Source organism: Marmota monax, unplaced genomic scaffold (genome assembly GCF_021218885.2).
Source record: "Marmota monax isolate L192 unplaced genomic scaffold, Marmota_monax_Labrador192_F-V1.1 WCK01_AAM20220418_F8-fsc00001, whole genome shotgun sequence".
In the NCBI taxonomy this organism is placed as follows: Eukaryota; Metazoa; Chordata; class Mammalia; order Rodentia; family Sciuridae; genus Marmota; species Marmota monax.
In genome coordinates, this window is record NW_026693777.1 from 25145162 (window position 1) to 25163765 (window position 18604).

Here is an 18604-nt window from a genome sequence, read left to right on the forward strand (position 1 = left end):
GAGGCACTGGGTTCGATCCTCAGCACCACATATAAATAAAAAATAAAGATATTGTGCCCAAAAAACTAACAAAATCTCTTTAAAAATATCAAAAGACCAAACATATGGTTAGAAAGAAAGAAAGAGAGAGAGAGAAGGAATCCTAGAAGAAAAAGTTAAAGCAGAAAAAAGTTTTTCAATACATGATTATCAAAATATTATCAAACTAGATAAAAGACAAAAATTTAGAGATTAAAGAATATCAGTGAACCACAAACAGTATAAACCAAGAAAACCATGCCACAACATCTCACTGTCAAACAACTGAAAACAAAAGACGTAGGGGGAAAAAAATCTTGAAAGCATCTAGATAAAAACAATACAAATTCATACAGGGAATGATAATACAAATTTCTAGTGATTTCTCATCAGAAACTACACAAGAAAGAAAATATAAAATCTTCAAAGTGCCAGAAGTAAAGAACTGTCAATATAAAATTGTATATGCAGCAAATCTATCCCTCATGAACAAAAGTGAAATAAATTCTCAGATGAAAGAAAACTAAGAAAATTAACTACCAGCAAGTCTGCTCTAGCATAAATGCTAAAGGAAACTTGTTGGGCTGATGCAAAATAATACTAGAGGAACATCAGGATCCACATAAAAAAATAAAGAGCAAGGGGAATGGTATGTAAATATAAAATATAAAAACATATAATCTGGGAAATTAAATGAATGAAAAAAAAATGTACCATGAAAATAGTAAGTTACTTTCTTAAGAAGTACTGCCTTAGCTGAAATGTCTATTTCAGTATGAAGAAAATAAACTTCAACACAGAAGGTATTACCAGATAATAAGGATGTTTAATAACAATGAAAGGAAAGATTTGATGGCACATACCTGTAATGCCAGCTATTCAGACTGGGATTACTCACTGTCTGACAATAATAATTCATACAAGTAAATTTGAAAACTGATCCTTCCCGAATATAACTTGGGGATAACTGAGCACCAGAAACTTGATTTTAAAAAAATTAAAATGTATGTCAAAAAAAACGCAACCTAAAGCTGGATGCAGTTATACACACTTGTAATGCCGCAATTTGGAGTCTGAGGCAGAAAGATCACAAAGTCTAGGTAGGTCTCAGCAATTTAGCAAGACCCTGTCTCAAAATAAAAATAAATAAATAATAAGGAGTGGGGAGTGTAGCTCAGTGGTCAAGCTCCCCTGGATTCAATTTCCAATTCTGGTGGGGGTATGGGAAGGGTCTGAAAAGCCTACAACATGCTACCATCATAGTGTTGAAAGACTGAATTTCAAAGAACAAAGAAAGAGATTCTAGAACTATGTTAAGACTAAATAAACTGGGCACCGTGGGGTATACCTGTAATCCCATGACTTGGGAGACTGAGGCAGAAGGATCACAAGTTTGAAACCAGCCTTAGCAACTTAGTAAAGACTGTCTCAAAATTAAAAAATAAAAGGAGTTGGGGAGGGGAAATCAAATCCAAGTACTGCAAAAAAACAGTGAGACTAAATAAATGAAGATTGGAATCAAAGAAATAAGCCTGTCCTATTTACAGATAATAAAACTGTTTGTAAAAATCCAAGGGGATCCTATAAGTAAACTGTGAGAATAAATGCTAAAATGACAATTTTCGCCAGGCCTAGTGGTGCACCCCTGTAATCCCAACAACTGAGGAGGCTGAGGCAGGAGAATCGCAAGTTCAAAGCCAGCCTCAGCAACTTAGCAAGGCCCTAAGCAACTTAGTGAGACCCTGTCTCAAAATAAAACATAAAAAGGGCTGGAGATATACACTGATGAAGTCCCTCTGGGTTCAATCCTTGGTATTTAAAAAAAAAAATGGCCTTTTCCCCAAAATTCAGTGCAATCCCAACCAATATTCCAGCAGGCTTTTTTCTAAAGTTGACAAACTGATTCTAATTTTTACATGAAAATTCAAAGGACCTAGAATAATCAAAGGAATTTATAATATAAAAACAAGATTTAAAGACATACACTATCTGATTTCAAAATTTACTAGAAAATTGCAGTAGTCAAAACAATCTGGTTGTAACAGCAAAGATACATATAAATCAATGCAACAGAACAGTGGATTCCAACTTATTGGATCCACACATATTTGGTCAACTGATTTTTAACAAAAATGCTAAAGCAATTCAATAGAAAATTGACAGTTATTTCAATAAATGGTGCTAAGTCAACTAGATTTCCCTGTTGATCTAAAAAAATACAAAAAACGCATCCTCGTAGAAATAGAAAAAGCAGTCATGAAACTCATCTGGAAAAATAAGAGACCCAGAATAGCTAAAGCAATCCTTAACAAAAAGAATAAAGCAGGCAGCATCACTATACTGACCTTAAACTAAACTACAGAGAAATAGTAACAAAAACAGCATGGTACTGGCACCAAAATAGACTTGTAGACCAATGGTACAGAAAGAATAGAGGACACAGAGACTAACCCACATAATTACAGTTATCTTATATTAGACAAAAGTGCCAAAAACATACACTGGAGAAAAGATAGCCTCTTCAACAAATGGTGCTGTGAAAACTGGAAATCCATATACAACAAAATGAAATTAAATCCCTATCTCTCACCATGCACAAACTCAACTCAAAGTGGATCAAGGACCTAGGAATTAAACCAGAGACACTATCTATTAGAAGAAAAAGTAGGCCCTAATCTCCATCATGTCAGACTAGGCCCCAACTTCCTTAATAAGACTCCTATAACACAAGAATTAAAATCAAGAATCAATAAATGGGGACTGGGGAAATAGCTCAGTTGGTAGAGTGTTTGCCTAGCATGTACACAGTCCGTACACAGTCCTGGGTTCAATCCCCAGCACCACCACCAAAAAAAAAAAAAAAAGAATCAATAAATGGGATCAATTCAAAAGCTTCTTCTCAGCAAAAGAAACAATTAGTGAGGTAAACAGAGAGCCTACATCTTTACCACTAGCACATCAGATAGAGCACTAATCTCTAGGGTATATAAAGAATTTAAAAAGCTAAACACCAAAAAAACAAATAGCCCAATCAATAAATAGGCCAGGGAACTGAACAGATACCTCTCAGAAGACGATATACAATCAATCAACAAATATAAGAAAAAATATTCAACATCTCTAGCAATTAGAGAAATGTAAATCAAAACTACTCTAAGATTTCATTTCCAGTCAGAATGCAGCTCTTAAGAATACAAACAATAAGTGTTGGCGAGGACATGGGAAAAAAGGCTCATACACTCATACATTGCTGGGGGGACTGCAAATTAGTGCAGCCAATATGGAAAGCAGTATAGAGATTTCTTGGAAAGCTAGGAATGGAACCACCATTTGATCCAGCTATCCCATGCCTCAGTCTATACCCAAAGCACTTAAAAACAGCATACTACAGGGAAACAGCCACATCAATGTTTATAGCAGCACAATTCACAATGGCTAAATTACTGAACCAACCTCGATGTCCCTTAGTAGATGAATGGATAAAAAAAAATGTGGTATATATATACAATGGAATATTACTCAGCAATAAAAGAGAATAAAATCATGGCATTTGCAGATAAACGGATGGAGTTTAAGAATATAATGCTAAGTGAAGTTAGCCAATCCCAAAAAAACCAAATGCCAAATGTTTTCTCTGATTTAAGGAGGCTGATTGATAGTGGGGTTGGGAGGAGGAGCATAGGAGGATTAGGTGAACACTAGATAGGGCAAAGGGGTGGGAGGGGAAAGGTGGGGGCATGAGCGTAAAAAAGAAGGTGGAATGAGATGAATATCATTACCCTAAATACATGTATGAAGGCACAAATGGTGTGAATATACTTTATTTACAACAGAGATATGAAAAATTGTGCTCTATGTGTAATATGAATTGTAATGCAATCTGCTGTTATTTATAACAAATTAGAATTTTAAAAATCAACTATTACTTCATACCATATGTAAAAATTTAAAATGGATTTCAGACCTAAATAAAAAGTCTAAACCTGTAAAATTTTTCAAATTAAAGATATGCCTACCATACAACCTTGCCATTCCACTCCTAGGTATTTACCCAAGAGAAATAAAAACATACATCTACACAAAGTTCATAGCAGCTCTTTTAAAATAGACAACAGGGGCTGGGGTTGTGACTCAGTGGTAGAGCGCTTGCCTAGCATGTAGGGGACTGGGTTCGATCCTCAGCACCACATAAAAATAAAATATTGTATCCACCTAAAACTAAAAAATAAATTTAAAAAATATTTTTTAAAAAAAATTAAATATACAACAATCAGAAACAAGTCAAATGTCCATTAACTGATAAATGGAAAAACTATGACTTATGTATATAATGTGATATATAATAGAATACTACTCAGCAATTAACAGATCAACTGTTGAAACATGGACGAATTGCAAAATAATTCAGCTAAGTGAAAAAAAAGAGTACAAACTATATGACTCCTGTAAAATTATAACAAAAGCAAACTAATCTATAATAAAAGAAAACAAATCAGATGTTGCCTGGGGATGGTGGTGGAGGAAAGAATGAATTACAAAAGGGTACAAGGTGATTTTATCCATTGATAGAAGTATTTATCTAATTGTGGTGATAGATTATACATCCTAGTCTAAGTTTGCTGACTTTATTATACCTGGATAAAACTGGGAGTGGGAGGAGGAAATAATTTATCAACCAAAATTACAAATGCACACCTCACTTTTTGTAAATTATCCTACTGAGTGTTGGGTATTTAGCTCATCTGGTCAAGTGCCTGCCTAGTGAGCAAGAGGCCCTGGGTTTGATTCCCAACACCAGAAAAAAAAAAAAAAGAAAGAAGTTTGTACTATATATATATATATATATATATATATATATATATATATATATACTCACAAGCATATGGATGTTCATGAAAAATTATAGTATTAAACATCCTGGAAGCAACCAAAGCTTCCATTAATATATAACTGATTTTAAGTAGGTTGCTTTGGTGCAGAACTATATCTCAGCCACTAAGGAGGTCATAGGAGGATTCCAAGTTCAAGGCCAGCCTCAGCAACATAAAAAGACCCTGTCTCAAAATAAAAAAAGGGGTGCAGATGTAGCTACCTAATTCAGTGGTACAGTAACCCTCAATTCAATTCCCAGTGATGGGGTGGGGGGGTGTGAAGGTGACAGCACAAGATTTAATGCAATGTTTTTCTTAATTCCAAAATTGATCCTAGCCACTATACCAAAATATCTCACTCTGTAAGCATTATCTAGGAACTAAAAACCCATAAGTAAACACGGCAATTTGGATAAAAACAGTGTTAGTACACAGAATACGATTAAGAAGCACAGGTTCAATTTGGGGTTCTCTTTTGGTATGAAAACAAAATGTTGAGGTCTACAGAAGTAGTACAGCAGGTGCTTTCCATGTTTCTCACCCAGTGTTCAATCCCCAGAACACTCCTCCAAAAAAAAAAAAAACAAGTTGGTATTTACATATGTATAGAGCTCTCTTCTGTGAAGTATTTTATTCATCAATACACTTTAGCCATATGTTTTCAATAATTTCTACTTTGTTGTATACTAACTTCTGCATATAATACTTAAATTTTAGTTTCTAATTCCAAATAATACAAATTGGAAACACATAAACAGGAAACACAAATAATATATTTTTCAAGGAGACATTATAAACACTAAACTTAAGCTGTTAAGTAATTTACTGACACCATTCCTACCATGAAGTGCATGATTTTGCATTTAGTTGCAGCACATTACATAGATCGTTTTTTTGCAATTAACCTCTAAAAAGAATTAAATATTAATGGGTGTGCCAGATACAATTATGAGAAATAAGACATTAATAATCTGAATAATGCAGAAAGAAACATCTATTGCAACACTATATCTCAGAAATATATTTAATTTGCCTCAAGAGCAAGAATGTATTGTCTAGGGGCTGGGGATATAGCTCAGTTGGTAGAGTGCCTGCCTTGCATGCACAAGGTCTTGGATTCAATCCCCAGGATCACAAAAAAATATATATATATATGTATTGTCTAAATTTTTGCTTATCAATATCAACTTTAAAAAACTCCCTTTGCTATCAATTGATTTGGTATAAAGCAAATATAGACAAAGAACTTATATCTGATAACATTTTCTTGATAATTTTAAGATATCAATTAGAAATTTTCAATAGTAATTAGCACTTTTAGAAAATCAAGTAACAGGGGCTGGGACTGTGGCTCAGCAGCAAAGTGCTTGCCTAGTAAGTGTGAGACCCTGGGTTCGATCCTCAGCACCACATAAAAATAAAATAAAGATATTGTGTCCAACTACAACTAAAAAATAAATTTAAAAAAAAGAAAAGAAAATTAAGTAACATTTAACTCAGCAAATTCCTATTCCATAAAATAAAACTATACTTTATATAATTTATTTCTACTTACATGCATTATTTTTGTCAAAATGTTTTTTAAAAATTTTTTTTAACATTATCTTATGGTATCTTTAAAGTAAAATTATTTTAAAATAAAATTAGACTGGGGATGTAGTAGGCACAAGGACCTGGTTTCAGGCTCCAACACAAAAAAAATAAAAGAGAATGAATAAAACTAAAATTAAAACACAAATATTCAAAATTATATTCCTAATGCCAAATATGTAGAAAAAGACTCCTAAGTAGTTCTCATGTGTTTTTCAATAGATCTCAAAAATACGGCATCTTACATGTCACACTTTACCAATCCTACTAATTGGTGAGGCTTTTCCCCTAATAGCTCCTACTTCAAACACTCTACAGTAGCAAGAAATAAGACTGTTATAAAACAACAGATTTTGGTAACATCAGAAACAGAACTAATATAATGTTTGTTTAGAAACAAGTTAGTTATAGCTAGAAAGTGAACATTATAGAATTATTTATGAAGAAATTATACTTAACATTGCTGGATTTCAGGACATACATATTTTAGCGGGATGAACTATTTCTAAGTAAATCAAAGTTTGTGCTAGATACAGTTTGCTTCAGTTACCTGAAATTTGTATAGGAGGCTCATTAAATATATATAAAGTGATGCAGAGGCACTGCAACATATTGATGGAGGTCTCATTAATTTTCAATGATAAATCCACTATCATATTTATGTTTTAAAGAAATTTTTTGAGGTATACAATCATTTGTCTTCATTTCAAAATTCTGTTTCACATATTCTAACCTAGTATAAGGAAGCCTAACTCCAAAACACTTCTAATAAAGCCCATTTAATTTGATATTTAGTCTTTCTGTTGAGAATTTGTTTGACATATATATGTGTATAATTTATCTTAATATGTAATGTGAAAAATGAAATATGAAAACTAAAAATACTGTCAATCTCAAAATCATTTTCATAAATAATATATTAGGCTTTCTAACTGACATCTAATTATAACTCAAAACACAAATACTATGACACTGTTTAGATATCAATAATCAAAAATAAAGATGTGGCAAAATATAGCATGGCTGAATCATGATTGAATATTTAAACTTTTGTTGTTTAAGCTAGCATCCTAGAACTAGAATATAAAGAAAAAGTTGTTCTAAGTATATCAAAATGACTTTGACAACATTGCAGTATTTTCATTTTATACATAAAACGGGTTTGAGTTGCAACCTTAATAAAAATTTTATTTAGAAAATGTATGATAATTTAATTGATTTAAATTTAATAATTTAAATTATTATTCATAATTTAACTGAATAATAACTAACCAGGATTTATTCAAAAAGAACAGAGAGGAGCTACACTGAAGTTTTCCCATCTGTTAAAAAAAAGGAAGGCAGGTATGGAATAAAACAAGAGAAATGATTGCTAAGCTCCATCCAATTTTAAATTAACTGAGTCTTCCAACTTCCTATCAATCCTTTTGATAAAATAAATAGTGCTTTGTAACCTGTACTTTTGTATAAGCTTGACAGTCAAATCAAACTTTCCTAAAGGAGCTAATATTTAGAGCTTTCCTCTTCAGTGGCTGATCTGGACAAAACAATTTATGCATTTGGAACCACCCAACATTTTGTTCCCTGATACCAACCCTGCAAAAATCTTCATCAATAAAGATGTACCCACCAAAATGATTTAATTCCCCAAAGGCCCTTTTCTTACACCAGCAGAATAGCTATGATCAGGCTGCAGGATTTCAGGTTTGTTTCTTGTTTCTTTAACAAATAGTACTTTGTTTAAATAAAGTATTTAATAAACAACATAAAGCCTACTCTCAGTACCATTATTACAAAGAATTTTTTTATAACTCTAAGGTTTCTTTTTCTTTCTTTAAAAACAAAACAAAAAAAAAAAAAAAACCACTAATCTCCTTTTAATGACTCAAAAGAGCTAAAACACTATGAAATTAATAGAGGCAGAAACCATGTCCCACGTTCACTGTTGTATCTCTAATATAGTGTTTTCAAAACTCTTCAAGAACAAGATTCACCGAAAAAGGTAGTACAAAATTCAGGTCTTTCCCCAAAAATATTTCTAGTAAAGCTCAGAAATTAGCATTTTTAACAAACACCTCAGATGATTCTTAGCATGAGGCAAGTTTGAGAATAAATGGCTGAAAAATTTATTGAGTGTATGAGAAAGACTGCAAATTTATATTAATCAGTAAACACCAACAACTTATAAAATACTATTGAGCTTACTTTTCTTTTTTTTCTTTTTTTAAATATGTGTAACACATTTGAAACTTGAAAAAAACCATTAAAATCACTAGGTTTAATTTTTACTCAGTTATTTTAATGCTGTACACTATCTCAGGGTTTAATTGTTAAGTAAACAAGAAGTAAATTGCCAAAAAGATTCCTGAAACTCAACCTAAAAAACTGTTCCAATTTTTTTTTTGCATTCAGAATAAGTCTCTTGTAGTTGATAATAAGTTTATGCTTAAATTTACTTCATTTTTAATTTACTTGAACTACACTTCAACTAATTCTCATGGCAACATGTGGCATATACTAATAACAAAACCCACTGCACAAATGATAAAACCAAATCTCTAAGAGAATGACATTTTTTGCTAAATGTACACAACTAATAATAAGCAGCAAACCTAGGATTCAAACTCAGGCAGACTATCATCAAATATTTGATTTATTAGACACAGAATTCTATGCCCACCACAGAACAAATGCAATCAGAAAACCAATTAATTGTTTTTATTTAACAGGAAACTGTTATGGTTTGAATGTGACATGTCCCCCAAAAGCTTGTGTGTGCGACAATGCTAGAAGGTACAGAGGACAAATGATTGGATCATGAGAGCTTTAACCCAATGAGTGAAGGAATCTCCTGATGAAATTAACTGAGTATGGCTGAAGGTGGGTAAGAAATGGCTAGAAAAGGTAGGTTACTAGCAGTGTGCCTTTGCAATATATATTTTGTATCAGGCAAGTGGAGTCTCTCTCTCTCTGCTGCCTGATCATCAATGTAAGCCACTTTCCTCCCTCACACCCTTTCATCATGATGTTCTGTCTCACCTGGGGCTTGAGGAATGGAGCATGCTATCTATGGATTAAGACCTCTGAAACGTGTGCCCCAAAATAAACTTTTGCTCCTCTAAAATAGTTCTTTTCAGGTCTTTTAGTTAACAGCAGTGAAAAAGCTGACTAAAACAGAAACTAATGTGCTATTGTTTTAGGTTCTTAAAGAATGAAATAATTTTCATTTTAACAAATAATCTTTAAGATCTAATAGTTTCATATTACCTGTTTGAATATTAGGACACAAATTTGATAATATAACTTACAGGGAGAGAGATCTTAAAGAATGTCCATGAAGCAAAGATCCTCTGAAACTTTCTGATGCTTATAGGCAAAACCTCACAAAAATTTCCTCCAAAATAGAAAGCTAGATATGTATTCATGTATTGCTTAATGGCAGGGATATGTTCTAAGAAACCTGTTATTATTTAATCCTTGGGTTGACACCACAGAAAACACTTGCACAAACCTAGATGGTATGGGTCAATCACTGAACATGGCCTCTTGATGCAATCAAAAGACACAGCAAACCAGACACAGAGGCACATGCTTATAATCCCAGCAACTCTGGAGGGTGAGATAAAAGAATCACAAATTTGAGGTCAGCCTCAGCAACTTAGTGAGACCCTAAGCAACTTGTCTCAAAATATATTTAAAAAAAAAAAAGACTGGGGGGGGGGGGGTCGGGGGGAGGGGCTGGGGATGTGGGTTGGTTGTTAAGCACCCTGGTACAAAAAAAAAAAATAGAGAAATACAGTAAAGGAGATATATGAGGCTGCTGCTGGCATAACGCAGCACATTGTTTTAAACATTTTTTATAAGTAGAAAGCATATACTCTAAAATAATGATAAATTAGTATAATAAATATATAAACCAATAACATTCGTTTGTTATCACTGTCAAGTACTGTGGGCTACATATAATTATACATGCTAATACTTTATAAGTACCGCGCGCTAACCGATTGCGCCACTGGAGCTCCATGCTAATACTTTATATGACTGGGAGCACAGCAGGTTTATTTACACCAGCATCAACTCAAAACATGAGTTTTTTTGTGTGCTGACATCATAATAACTATGATGTCATTAGGTGACAGGAATTTTTCATTATTATCTTTAGGGATGCAGCACATGACTGTATATAAAATAAATTTTTAAAAAAGGATTTTCAATATAGACAACAAGTAGAAAAGAGAAGAGTTTAAATAGGGATATATATATATATATATATATATATATATATATATATATATATACACACACACACACACATACAAAAAAGGAACACTTTAAACAACATAATTAAGAAATGCTTTATAACCACATTTTTAAAGGACTATAACTAAAAAGTTATACTCAATAAGAAAAGGAATTGAAATCAGTATATATTATCATACTGCATTTTTTTGAGATGGTGGGGGTCTTGTTGATGCTACACAAGTACTTTACCCCCAGACTTCACACTGAATTTTTTTAAATATTTTTTTAGTTGTCAATGGACCTTTATTTTATTTATTGATACGTGGTGTTGAGAATCGAACCCAGTGCCTTACACATGCTAGGAAAGTACTCTGCCACTGAGTCACAACCCCAGCCCCACACTGCATTTTAAAGACTAAAATATGCTAAGAATCACTCTTCATCATATCAAAAAAATAGATACAGTACAGTCATGAACCAATCCAAATAAAGTATTCATATCTATACATATCCTAGAGTTTAATATCCTAGAGTTTTAGTAATGATATATGGTCAAAGGAAAGACTACAGTTACTGACTACAATAAATTTCTCAATAACTATTAAGTTACCCAAATGTATCATGGTACAGTGGCACACACCTATAATCCCAGTAGTTACTAAGGAGGCTGAGGCAAGAGGATAACAAGTTCAGGGCTAGCCTCAGTAACTTAGTAAGATCATGTCTCAAAACAAAAATAAAAAGAGATAGTGATGTAGCTCAGAGATAAAGCACCCCTGATTTCTATCTCCAGTACTGGGGGGAAAAATTACCCAAATGTTTGACGGGGACTACAAATTTTCTATTATAAATAGACATTAAACGGACAGCTTACAATTGACTAGTCTATGGCAAAACTAAAAACTAGACTTTCTAACTAGTGCTTCAGTATTCTTTCAACTTCTCAATCTGTCTCTCGACTATTAAAATACATGGAACCCCATGTCTTCTGTGGTAAAAGCAAAACTCACCTCCTTCAGGAGATGTGCTTTGAGATCTTCATCGTAATTACCATTCAGACGATATGAGCTATTCCACAGATTTTGCTAATCAACTTCAAAATACTCAATTTTTTAAAAATTCTTAGGAAAGTATTAGAGAACGAGCTGACATAGTAAAAAGGTAATCAGAACTACAACAGAAAAAGAGACACAAGCTAAAGAGACACAAACAACTGCCAATTTTGAGCTTAAAAAGAAAAGGGAACATGTGTACAAAGACTTGAGAAATCTGCAAGACCACAGGAAGAAATAATTACTTAAAAATATAAGGCCAACCTTTTCCTAACAAATATGATTAAGTAACTCATGCAAAACTAATATTCCCACTATACGCAACCATAAAACAAACATATTATATAAGAAAATTGTTTATACAGGCATTAGACAACAGGCAGTATAAGATATCCAACTCTGAAAGATGGGCAATTCATGGGGCTAAGGGTGTAGATCAGTGGTACAGGACTTGCTTACCATGCTTGAAGCCCTAGATGGATCCCCAACAATGCCAAAAAAGAAAAGAAAAGAAACTTACAATATAAGTCCTACAATGCCTCAGCTTTCTACCTGGGGACAATTTCCATGACCATGACCCAGCAAAAAAAAAAAAAAAAAAAAGTTTAAGAAAGGCACAGCAGTTGTCCTTAACTAAATGAGCAAAGATTAGAGGTCAGGGTAATTACTGTGATTGAAATCCACAAGTCAGAGGAGTGATATGTGTGGGGGTCCAATATAAATTTCTGGCCAAGGATTAGGATGCATTTGAGAAAGTCAAAACCAATCAAGGCTTAAGAGAGTGTCTAAGAGAGAAATCCATACTAGAAGTTAAGGAGTACTGGTTTACTTCAGAGTTCCTACAGGCCAGAGCAGAAAAACCACATTAACATGCTCAGAGATACCAAAATGAGATACCAAAAATGCCTCAACTAAGGTAAGCTCCATATCCTAGAATAAGACTTACTCTAGACTCACCCTAACAAAGCACAAATTCAAGTCCCAATAAGTTTTGCAAGGAATTAAAGATTATAAGTTTCAGGTTGGAGATACAGCTCAGTGGTGGAATGTTTGCCTAGTATGCATGAGGTCCTTCATTCAATACCTAGCAAAGCATTTAAAAAAAAAAATCCAGCATCTCTATAATGCATCATCTACAATTAAAAAGTATTAAACAATGGGTTTGGTGGTACATGCCTTGTAATTCCTCCTATAAATTCCAGCAACTTTCAAGGCTGAGTCTGGAGGATTACAAGTTTGAGTACAGCCTCATCAATTTAGTGAGGCTCTAAGCAACTTACCCAGCTCCTGTCTCAAAATAAAAAATAAAAAAGGTTTGGCGATGTAACTCAGTGGTGAAGCATCTCTGGGGATTAGATTTCCAGTACCAGAAAAAATAAAACAAATAGATAAATGTGAACTATAGTAAAGAGATAAGAAAGCAGTCAATGGAAACCAAACACCTTGGATGAGTGCCCTTTCCAAATGTTTCTGCAGGGGTTCTGTTTCCTAATATGCACAAAGGGACTAAATATTAGTTGAAATAATGAATTAATACCAATTAATTACTACCAACAAATAAACTGAATCCTAATCTGATAAACTTCTAAATATAACTAACAATTTGGAGGAAAAAGGAAGACAGAGGAACACATCAAACAATACCAAATAGATGCAATAAGCAAAATTCAGGCTCTTCAAGGATAACTCCAGCACAAACTATTCATACCATCAATGCATAAGAGAGAGGGGGAGGAAAAATAGGAACATAGAAAAAAGAAAGAAAGAGAATGAATTTAAATAAATATGACAAAATACTAATTTTCACAATGGTAGGTAAATTATTTTGTTTATCACTTTGTGTCTTTTATATATATTTAAAATGAAAAACATATATATTTAGTAAAACCAGATGCATGTACAGTTTCCAGAGAAAAGTTTTACCAAGAATAGCTAGAGCAGAAATAAATTATTAAAGACTGTAGTTAAAAAATTTAATAATCAGCCTTTAGAATTCTATGGAAGGCCTATTTCTTGAAATAGGGGGGCATGCTAAAGAAAAAAAAAACATGCTCTTTTCTGCATCTGATACAAAGTTCATACTTACGTTGAAAAAAGAAAAAAAATAAATCCAATCTTCTATGTGCATATAGTCAATTATGGTGGACTGAACTGATACATAAAAAAATATACTTCTTCAATTGCTAGAAACTAAGGGAGAAAAATATTTGCATAATGTCTTATCTCTTTATTTTCTCTCCTTCCCACTACTGTATTTTTTCCATAAACATTATTTCTAATTAGTCTTTCCAAAATCATACTTTCTATCTCACTTTATCACTTGCTTCCTAAAATGTCTTTACTACTTGAAGACCTGAGCAAAAAAATAATAAGTTAACAAAATCATGCAGAAGCCAGTCTTCAAAATTGACTGACTAGCCCTGCCTCATAGTAAATACCTCCAATGTTTCAACAAGGTTAGTTAGTATAACAAAATGCAGCTGAGGAGGATGGACTGTAAAGCAGATGCTTAGCATGCTCAAGGCTCTGGATTCCATCCCTGACATCACACACACACACACACACACATACACACACACACACAAACCCATTGCAGAAATAATGGTGGTAAATCACTTCTGCCACTAGGTTTTAAAAGGTTCTATGGCTTTCAGTTCTCTTGCCCCACCCCCGCCTTCTCTCTTCCCCTCTCTGCTTCCTTCCCCTTTCCCTACTAAACAAGAATACAACAAAAGCAATTTCTAATTTAAACTATTATTTAATAATTGTCCAATCAAATGCCTTTTCTTAACTGAAATCCCATATATTCCTGATTGGTTAATTTCTGCTTGGCCAGAAAATTACACTCCATAACCATCCAAAAGAACAAACTCCCTTTCCATTAGCACCTGGCACAGGAATATAGAGAAAAACCAAACCAAACTTTTCTAAAAACCTAATAGTCTATCTACAGTGTTTGCCTTACTCCCTTTTTCCAAACATTCCACTTGATTACTTTTACTATATTTCTAATCTTAAAAACTATTCTCACAGCTAACAATACTATGTAAAGCAAAGGAAAATAAAGATTAGTTACAAAAGGCAATCAAATTAAAACCCCCACTATAACAAAACTATAGCCATCATACAATTTATGCATACCTAATGACCTTGTCCACCATACTGTAGATCATCCCCACCACCCACAGTGGTGCATACCTGTAATCCCAGCAATTTGGGAGACTGAGGCAGGAAGATTACAAGTTCAAAGTCAGCCTCAGCAACTTAGTGAAGCCCTCAGCAACTCAGTGAAACCTTGTCTCAAAATAAAAAAACAAAAAGGGCTGGGCTGTGGTTCAGTGGTAAAAGGCCTCAAGATTCAATCTCCATTATCAAAAAAAAAAAAAGAAAAAGAAACTAGGAATGGACAGAGATGTGGCAGTAGAAAAGCCTGCCTTGCTTGGCAAGGCCTAGGTTTGGCACCCAGCACCAACCAAAAATTTTTTTAAAAAAGAATAAAAAAGAAACCTTTCAGAGAAAATACAGGAATATAATATGTGCTCACCATTATATAGTACATTTAATCCAAAAATGTGTGGGTTTTTTTTAGAACCACTTTTACTGAACCACATTTGACCAAGAAAACCTGACAAGAACCCCTTTGATCAATTCCTACACTTATTCTTCAAAATACACATTCAACCTCCCTCCCTTCACCACCATCACTCCACGGAAATGGACACTCTAGAGTCATACTTAATGGGCTCCAGATCTCACAGGACCCACTTAATAAGGGGTCATGCTCAAACTTGGTCTTCCTTCCCTGTGAGATGGGAATGATATCAATACCTACTTCATAAGGCTGTTTTGACAATTAAGTGAGATAATTCATGGTAAGAGCTCAGAAAAATGCCTGGCATGTAATTTCCACTCAATAAATGTCAGTCATTATTTTATATACAAAAATAACTGCCTAGAGTCTACATTTTCTTCCTTTTAGTGATTAAAGTCCAACTGAATCCATGAGGACAAGTAAACTTACAAAGTTTTCCAATTTACTCATACAATCTATAGCAGCAATATAATCACTCAGTGATTATAAGCTTTCATAGCATTTTTAGTCTTTTCAATAAAAACATTTCATATGAAATTAAACACTCCAATTCCCCACACTTTTAACCAGGAATGACTAGAGCCCAGCTGAAACACGAAGTTTGGAAATGCAGTCGGGATTTTCACTAACTGGGGGTAGGGAGGATCCGCAGTTCAAAGCAGGCCAGAGCCGCTTAAGGCCAGCGGTTATAGGCCATTTAAAGGAGCAACCACTCTCTTTTCCCATTTTTCTCCTCAGTTATGAAATTAATGACGCCCTTTACTTGCCGGAGCCGGAGCCGAGGCCGAACATCTCCCGGTTACTCTCCTCCCACCCCGTGTCTCTCCCCCAACAATTTACTGCCGCCAGACTCACAGAGTGTGTCCGCACACGTTCACCATCAGCTTCAGAGAGGGGTTCCGGTATTTGGTGGTCTTACACCGAGGGCAGCCCTGATCGTCCATGGTGTCTCCTCTACCTACTGACTCTCCCGACTCTGCTCTGGACACCAACACCTCAAGAACCCCACAGACCCGTCGCCAAGTGGGTTCCTACCAACAGGCACCTAGCCGGGACCGTCCCTTCGCGAAAGAGCACCGGCTAGGAACTAAGTGCTACAACAGAAACGTTCCGGCAGCGAGTTCTCAAATCCTGTTCCTCGGGTTTGGTCTGAACCTTAGATAAGGCAGCTCAATAACCTTGGAATCTACAAGAGGGCTTTTTCAGTTATATGCTATGCTCCTAGTTGCACTTTTCAAGGTACCCACAATTGGGAAGATAAATTCCATATTTTTTTCTGTCTGGAAACAATCAAGATTTATACCTGTGTACTATTCAATAATTCATAGTAGTATTTTCTTTCGGAAAACTAGATAGCCTGTGCTTTATACTTATCCCTTATACTTGCATAGCCACGTAAGCTCAGAAAATTATATGTGTTTTCGGATATAAAGTTTGGAAAAATTACCTAGACCGATAGTCTTTGCACCAATATTGCAAAGTCTCACGAAATGTCATAATATTCCTATAAATATCTGACATCTGTTCGGCAGAGAACTCTCCCTCGAGGCCGTCAAGCATGCTTAACGGTTCACCTGACTCAAATAATCTACTCCTCGCATCAAAGACAACACATTATTTCCCGAAATACTCAAGAAAAAATATGTATATTTATATGTGTGTGTGTGTGTACATACACACGTATATACACATATTGCTTTTGTTGTATCACAAGACCTAAGAAGTGAGTCTCTGTTTAGAAATTTTTTAAATATTTTTTCAAGATGTTGATGGACATTTATTTATTTATTTATTCATTCATTCATTTTTATGCAGTGCTGATAATCAAACCCAGTGCCTCACACATGCTAGGCAAGCGCTCTACCACTGAGCTACAACCCCGGCCCTCTTTTTAGAAATTTTAACCCAAACTCTAAGCATTTTTCAAGAAGGTAAATGGAAGTGTGTAAACAGCTCAATTAGGTAAGTTCATGAATAAGGCACACATCTTATTCATCTCCAAAATAAACATTTGTTGATAATTGATGAATAAATAAAATACACGAATTGATGACTATTAAATAACAGCGTAGTGTTTTTTGGTTTGGGGGGTTGTTTTTGTTTTTTGGGTACTTGGGATTGAACCCAAGGGTGCTTAACCACTGACCCAGATCTCCAGCCCTTCTTTTATTTTCATTTTTAATATTTACTTATTTTTATGTGTTCTTTTTAGATATACATGACAGTAGAATGTATTTTGATATATCATACATACATGGAGTATAACTTATTCTAATTAGATCCCATTCTTATGGTTTAATGTGATGTGGAGTTACACTGGTTGCGTATTCATACATGAGTATAGGAGAGTTATGTCCAATTCATTCTTTCCTATTCCCATCCCTCACCCTTCACTTCATTCCCCTTGGTCTAATCCAGTGAAATTCTATCTTCTCCTTACCCTTTACTGTGTGTTAACATCAGAAAGAACATTTGACCTTTGGTTTTTTGGGATTGGCTTATTTCACTTAGCATGATGGTCTCCAGTTCCATCCATTTACTGGAAAATGCCATAATTTCATTCTTCTTTATGGCTGAGTAATATTTCATGGTGTATATATATGCCACCTTTTCTTTATTCATTCATTCATTGAACAGTACCTAGGTTGGTTCCATAGCTCAAGCTATTGTGAATCCAGCTGCTATATACATTGATGTGGCTGTGCCACTGTAGTTCACTGATTTTAAGTTCTTGGGTATGTACTGAGGAGCGGGATAACTAGGTCAAATGGTGGTTCCATTTCAAGTTTTCTAAGGAATATCCATACTGCTTTGCAGAACAGTTGCACCACTTTGCAGTCCCACCAGCAATGTATGTGTGTACATTTTTCCCCACATCCTCATCAACATTTATTGTTACTTGTATTCTTGATAATTGCCATTCTGAATAGAATGAGATGGAATCTCAATATAGTTTTAATTTGCATTTCTGTAATTTCTAGAAATGTTGAACATTTTTTCATATATTTGGTTTTTTTGTTTGTTTTTTAATATTTATTTTTTAGTTTTCACAGACACAACATCTTTGTACGTGGTGCTGAGGATCGAACCTGGGCCACACTCATGACAGACGAGCGCGCTACCGCTTGAGCCACCTCCCCAGCCCATCATATATTTGTTGACCAGTGATATTTCTTCTTCTGTGAAGTGCCTGTTCAGTTCCTTTGCCCATTTATTGATTAGATTGTTTGTGTGTG

General features: G+C 34.3%; 1 protein-coding gene across 2 annotated transcripts in view; it reads right to left on the reverse strand.

The window, feature by feature from the left end:
* Mnat1 (MNAT1 component of CDK activating kinase) overlaps positions 1 to 16443 on the reverse strand; it is a 239691-nt gene extending 223248 nt beyond the window's left edge. For both annotated transcript variants that reach the window (XM_046461149.2, XM_058584611.1), the window contains exon 1: positions 16224 to 16443. In XM_046461149.2, the coding sequence (XP_046317105.1) occupies positions 16224 to 16312 (89 nt within the window). In that variant the 5' untranslated portion in view covers positions 16313 to 16443. The remainder of the gene's footprint in view (positions 1 to 16223) is intronic.
* Positions 16444 to 18604: the final 2161 nt, after the last annotated feature.